Here is a 6992-nt window from a genome sequence, read left to right as displayed (position 1 = left end):
CTGAAGCTTGGTGAAGTTAAAAAAATTTTTCTTTTCAAAACATTTCTATTCTCTCTTCATTCAAGGGGCTATAAGCTCCGTGAAGGCAGGGCCTGGCTTGTACAACAGTGATTCTCCGGAGTCCGGCAGAGCTCAGCAGGGCAGCAAATTGTATTTCTTGAATGCTTGGAGAAATACATGTCTTATTAGACTAATTTATATAGCGTTTTTTTCTTCTTGACAGCTGGGTTATTTAGCTAGCCATAGAGAAATTTTTCATACCCAAGATCTAATGTATTCCAATATTTTCATCTTGAAAATGTGAAAGAAAAAAGAAGGCTAAGTCCAGAGAAGTTTACAGACCAGTGAGGCTCAGAGGCTACAGAAGTTTGGCCACTTGACTGAAACTCACTCTCTTCCACCCACCCCAGTACTCTGTGAACCATACTCTACACACTGTTCCTCCTTTAGGTCTCTGTAAAAATCAAATTTAAATTAACTGGCTTTTTAAAAAAGAATATATTTTCAGTTACATTAAGAAAAACTAAAAAATAAGTTTGTAAAAGTCTTTTATTGTATCCGTGCCACACATAGTGAAAAATAACACTCCTAAAAAAAAGAATGCTACCTTTTTCACAACATTTTATTTTAAATAAAACTTCAAGTACTCTTACATAGGTACAAAAAAAAGTCTGATCTATTTGCCTCCAGCAGGCCACCACAACACACAGTAGATAAAACACAGTGGTTACAAATGTCTTTTAAATTTATTTCTGAGGCAAGGCAAATGGGAGGGAAATGTTTCTATGAAAAAATACTGTGTGCGTAGGAAATTGTCACAATTTTATTCCACGTGAATACAAATGATTATACTTTAATTTAGGCCCTGGTGGCTTAAAATTATGTAACAAAATAGAAAAATGGAAAACTAATATCCCCTACACCCTGTTTCAAAGGCAGGCACTACCAAGATTAAGGAGACGCCACAGTGTTGGTAGAGGATAATTACTGTACAGACTGTATAGCTATCATTACCTTCAGACGAAAATAAAATGCTACAATCCTCTAAGGCATGAACAATAAGGTCTGCAAACAATATATACACATAATACATATTTAAAACAAGACTTAATATAAACAAGAATGAACAGTATATACATGTCAATTTTTTCACTGTTTTGAAATACAATTTAACTACACAAGTGATGCAGCAACATATATATATAAATGTACTTGTAACTCTACAGTAAAGTTTCTTTTTGGTGCTTTTATAGCACATCAGTGTAAACAGTTTAACTTGGCTTTGTTTTATATTTTAAAACATTCCTTGTTGTATTTTCAAGATTTAAAGCAATTTTCTAGTTCTTCCTTTTCACAGAAAACGAAGATTCTGGATGTGGTTTAATCATAAATAATTCATAAAATTAAATACATTCACTAAAAAATAAACTACAAAGTAAAAAAATGAAAAATAGATATTTATTGAGAGGGAAAGGAGAACCGTTTCCCACATTAGAGCTCTGGTGTTGAGTATTCAGTGCGATTTGATATATTTTAATTGCTATTGCACTATAACACCCTTTCCTTTGAAAATTCTTTGGGTGTGCTTCCCTGTTCTACCTAAATTAGCTGATAAATCACACAAACCAATAACCAAGGGCCTTGGTTGTTGTAGGAGTGAAGCCTTTAAAAATGGTATCATTCTTCTGATACTTTTTTTTTATACTTATCTTAAGGAAAAAGAAAGTCATTATGTATGTGCCTTGCACATTTATGTAAATACAGTTCACATTGCTGGTCTCATTTGTCCTTGTTTAAAAGAATAAAAATAAAGAGATTATTATAACTTCAGCTCACTTTGAAAGTATCTGTCCACTTTTTTTCAAAATACTTCCTCATATTGTGGCCAGCTCTGCCTATATCAGAATCATCTTCATTAAATGTTTCACAGTTGTCAAAAACAAGCCTGACATCTAGAGCAAAGGTTTCAAGGTTTGGATACCTGAAAGAAAACACATAATTAGTGATTACTTTCATAGAGTGGCTTTGTTGTGTAAAAAAATGAAGAGTTAACAAAGGGTAAAACTGAAAAAAAAAAAATGATTAGGGTAACTGCATTTAAACTGATGTAAAAATATGATATCCTCTTATAGAAGGAACATTTAAAAATTTTTGTATGTTCTGGAACATATTGGATTTAAAGAACAGGTTAAATGGAAAAACATATTTCTCTAAAGATCAAAACATATTTCAACTGGAATTTCCCCATATTCCATCTCCTGTTTGACCTGTGTCACACAATTCTGTCACGGGACCTATCCCACTTGACTAATTTATTAAGTTCTCTGATCAAATGTATCACTTGTAGGATCCTATTATCTGTATTCAAAAATGCTCAGCTGCAGTAGAAATCATGTAAATGCTTCCTATGCAATGATAAAAATTAACACTTGTCCTGTAGCTTTTATATACGGAATTCCCCATTTCCTATTTCTCTTATCTTCTCTTATATATGCTCTTTTGTCCAAGAATTGGAGTTATGATGAACCCAAAGAAGCAAACAAAGCATATGCTATCTCTGCACTAGAGGTAACATTGTCTGTCTTTCAACAAGAAGCAGTGTGGTTTCCACGCTTTTCTGGTGAGATAAACCCAATTCTCTTTCTCTGTAGGAAAACAGAAAAGAGAAAAGAAAGGTGAATGAACTTGCCTAAGCTTATTAGTAAGAAAGGAATGGTCATTTCAAGTCAACTCAAGCCAGTTCAATAAATTTTAAAAGACAACTTTTAGAAATTCAAATTTTAAATTAACTCTAACCTATGACAAGCTGGATACTAAAATAATGTAACCATTAAAAATATCCCATGAGTGTAAATTAGTACAACGACTATGGAGAACAGTTTGTAGGTTCCTCAAAAAACTAAAAACAGAGCTACCATGTGATCCAGCAAACCCACTGCTGGGTAAATACCCAAAAGAAAGGAGATCAGCATATTAAAGAGACATCTGCACTCCTGTGTTTGTTGCAGCACTGTTCAAATAGCCAAGATTTGGAAGCACCCTAAGTGTCTATCAATGGATGAATGGATAAAGAAAATGTGGTACTTATACACAATGGAGCACTATTCAGCCATAACAAAAGAATGAGATTTTGTCATTTGAAACAATGTGGATCAAGTGGAGGTCATTATGTTAAGTGAAATAAGCCAGGCACAGAAAGACAAACATCACATATTCTTACTTATTTATGGGATCTAAAAATCAAAACAACTAAACTCTTGGAAACAGAGTAGAAGGATGGGTACCAGAGGTTGGGAAGGGCTGTGGAGAGGTGAGATGGTTAATGGGAAAAAAAAAAAAAAAAATAGAAGGAATCAGTAAGATCTAGTATGTGATTGCAAAACCAGGGGACTATAGTCAATAATAATTTAACTGTACACACTTTAAATTAAAAGGGCATAATTGGATTATGCGTAACACAAAGGATAAATGCTTGACGTGATAATCAATTTTCCATGATGTGACTATTATGTGTTGCATGCCTGTATCTTGTACAGCCCATAAATATATACATCTACTATGTATCCACAAAAATTTAAATAAAAATTAAAAAAAAGAAATACCCCATGAAGCACTGGTGCTATGAAAGCTTGTCAAAGTGGAATTCTATTTTTTTGGTGAAATATCTTATACGACCTTTCACTCCCTTCTTCTGTGTAAATGAAAGAAATATTTCTGTATGTGTAATATGCTCACATGTAACCTCATCCATTTTCCTAGGAATTATTTGCTTATTTTTATTGAGGTGAAGAAATTCACATAAAATTAACCATATTAAGGTGGACAATTCAGTGGCATTTAAGTCACAACATGGTATTATCATCACTTCTGTCTTCAAAACACTGCCATCACCCTGAAAGAAAACATCATACTCATTAAGCAGTTATTCCCCATTCCTCCGTCTTCCCAGCACCTGGCAACCACCAATCTTCTATCTGTCCCTATGAATTTATCTATTCGGGATACTTCATACAAATGGAATCATACAATACGTGTAGGAATGATTTTTGTAAAATATTTTAAAGTTACTTTACGAACTACTTCTCTTTAGATTGCTCCTTACCCTAAGAAAAGGTTAATGATTAACCTTAGGGAGAGTGGAATCCAGGAGAAAAGTATACATCTCATATGTGTGTCCTTCCTTTAGGGGATGGGCGGCTAATGGAACTCAGAAAGATTCGTTAAAGTAGGCCACTCCCTCTATTCTAAACATTTCTAGCTTAAAAATTTTAAATATGGTTGGTGAGTTTTGGTTCTACCTCATTAATTTGGGTTTAACCAACTCCAACTGGAGAGTTTGAGTAGCTTGAATCCACTGAATTTTGCTTCCCACCACACAGCTGGCATCACAAAGAGGATTACACAGACTGTTTCCTTCTCTCCTCCATTCACCCGAACTCATTTTCCAAAGGAGCTCTCATTTTGTAGCTTTTTTTTTCTTTTTTTTGAGATACAGTCTTACTCTGTTGCCCAGGCTGGAGTGCAGTGGTGTGATCTTGGCTCACTGCAACCTCCACCTCTGGGTTCAAGTGATTCTTGTGCCTCAACCTCCTGAGTAGCTGGGACTAAAGGCATGCGCCACCATGCCCAGCTAATTTTTGTACTTTTAGTAGAGATGAGATTTCACCATATTGGCCAGCTTGGTCTCAAACTCCTGATCCATCTGCCTCTGGCCTCCCAAAGTGCTGGGATTACAGGTGTGAGCCACCTTGCCTGGCCCATATGATTCTGTAGCATTTTTTGTTATATCTATTTCTAAGCCTATTTGTTTTAGGAGTTTTGAGGTTTATGTTAATCCTGTATCCAGGAACTGGAAGATCACGGAAGTTAAAATCAAGAATTAATTTAAATACTAGTAAAGTCTTCATGTGTAATTCTTCGTCTTGGCCATGTGAATTACAAATTTCATTGTGCCATCCATCTAGACAATGGACTATTTTGATAGAACAAGGAAAGAACTAGTCCATATCTGGATCACAGCATTTGCATACTGGAACCAGTCAGTACCAATCAATCATTTTAATGGTTTTAAATGCTTCCTGAATTTAGGGAGGTCCCTTCTGTAATTAAGAAAATAATAAAACAAAACAGACATAAACCTTTGGAAGACGGTTATTTCATCCTCCAAAGAAATAAATTAGTCATCAAGTTAACCTGGTAAATCACTTGATATATGTGAGGACACTGATCATTATAAGTTCTATTTAACTCTTCTAAATTAAATATAGAGTACACAGACTCCAGTTATTTTCACCAAAAGAATGTACAGGAAGATCTAAATAATATACTGAATAATAACAACATAATTAAAATACACGTTGCATGAGTATCAGGAAAGCCTCCCAAAGTAAGTAACTTTATTCTTGGAATAGGATTGCAAAGAGAATATGGTAGAGAGGAGCAAATAATAGTTCTCTCTCCACATTAACAAATGGAATTTTTGTATTCTCCAATAACTACATTAAAGCTCTTAATATATAAAACTTCCAAAGATCTTCTATTTCTGCATTATGGTCATCTAACAATATTTGAGTCGATTTTTGTTAAATCCACATGAGGTGGGGTCACACCATGGATGCAGAATACAAGTTCTGGCTTATATATTACTTCCTTTGGGAGGCTTTCCTGATACTTTTCCTTACCTTCAGCTTGGGTTTGTGGTGCTCTTTCAATGTCAAAAGCAGGTTTATAACACTGTTTTTTTTAAGATGGGGTTTCACCATGATGGCCAGGCTGGTCTTGAACTCTTGACCTCAGGTGATCCATCCATCTTGGCCTCCCAAAGTGCTAGGATTACAGGCATGAGCTACCGTGCCCAGCCTATTACACTGGTTTTTACTTTCTTAAATAATTTAGTTGGTTTCTCTTCTATACTATTCTATCCTAGCCAAATACACATACACACACCCACCTGAAAGGCAGGGCCTATATCTTATGGTTAATTAAAATAACTTTGGCTCACTACAAATACGGCCAGCACATATCAGGGATTCAATAAATATTTAGTAAACTGAAATGATTTACTTACTGTCCACTACTTAGTTTCTCTCTAATTGTGGAAAAATCCATGGGCTTCTTAATAACTTTCTTATAACCAGGAACAAGTTTCAAGTTTACAGGAAGTAGAAAAGGCCATGCATCCTCATGAGTTTCCATTTCAGTCAGAATCATACTAAAGAAAATAATGTTTGAAATCAGTATCCATACTTTACAATTGTCTATTTTCTAATAAAAAAATTCAGTTATTATATATATGTATATTATATACACACACACATATATTTATCTCTGTGTGTGTGTGTGTGTGTGTGTGTGTGTGTGTGTATGAAGAGAGAAAGAGAGAGAGAGAAAGAGAAAGAGAGAGAAAGAGAGAGACAGAGAGACAGAGAGACAGAGACAAAGACTTGCTCTATTGCCCAGGCTGGAGTACAGTGACTCCATCTTGGCTCAATACAACCTTAGCCTCCCAGGTTCAAGTGATTCTCCTGCCTCAGCCTCTCAAGTAGCTGGGATTATAGACGTGCGACACTATGCCCAGCTAATGCTTGTATTTTTACTAGAGGCAAGGTTTCACCATGTTGGCCAGACTGGTCTCAAACTTCTGATTTCAGGTGAACTGCCCGTCTCAGTTTATCAAAGTGCTGGGATTTTAGGCATGAGCCACTGTGCCAGGCCCAATTATAATCTTTCAAATAAAAACTCAATGCAAATTAACATTAAAAGACAAAGAAATACATTTACTATACTTATACATTTTTTTTTTTTTTTTTTTTTTTGAGACGGAGTTTCACTCTTGTTACCCAGGCTGGAGTGCAATGGCGCGATCTCGGCTCACCGCAACCTCCGCCTCCTGGGTTCAGGCAATTCTCCGGCCTCAGCCTCCTGAGTAGCTGGGATTACAGGCATGCGCCACCATGCTCAGCTAATTTTTTTTGTATTTTTAGTAGAGACGG

At 35.4% G+C, this 6992-nt stretch overlaps 1 protein-coding gene across 24 annotated transcripts in view; it reads right to left on the bottom strand.

The window, feature by feature from the left end:
• Positions 1–531: 531 nt before the first annotated feature.
• The window catches only part of BAZ2B (bromodomain adjacent to zinc finger domain 2B), a 423693-nt gene continuing 417232 nt past the window's right edge, over positions 532–6992 (bottom strand). For all 24 annotated transcript variants that reach the window (XM_074399602.1, XM_074399607.1, XM_074399604.1 and 21 more), the window contains 2 exons: positions 6068–6211; positions 532–1981 (listed from right to left, as the gene is read on the bottom strand). In XM_074399602.1, coding sequence (XP_074255703.1) covers positions 1828–1981; positions 6068–6211 — 298 coding nt within the window. In that variant the 3' untranslated portion in view covers positions 532–1827. The remainder of the gene's footprint in view (positions 1982–6067; positions 6212–6992) is intronic.

The sequence above is a fragment of the Saimiri boliviensis genome, chromosome 5, assembly GCF_048565385.1.
Source record: "Saimiri boliviensis isolate mSaiBol1 chromosome 5, mSaiBol1.pri, whole genome shotgun sequence".
Lineage (NCBI taxonomy): Eukaryota > Metazoa > Chordata > Mammalia > Primates > Cebidae > Saimiri > Saimiri boliviensis.
The sequence above is the reverse complement of the archived record's forward strand: the minus strand, read 5'-3'. Positions and strand labels throughout refer to the sequence as shown.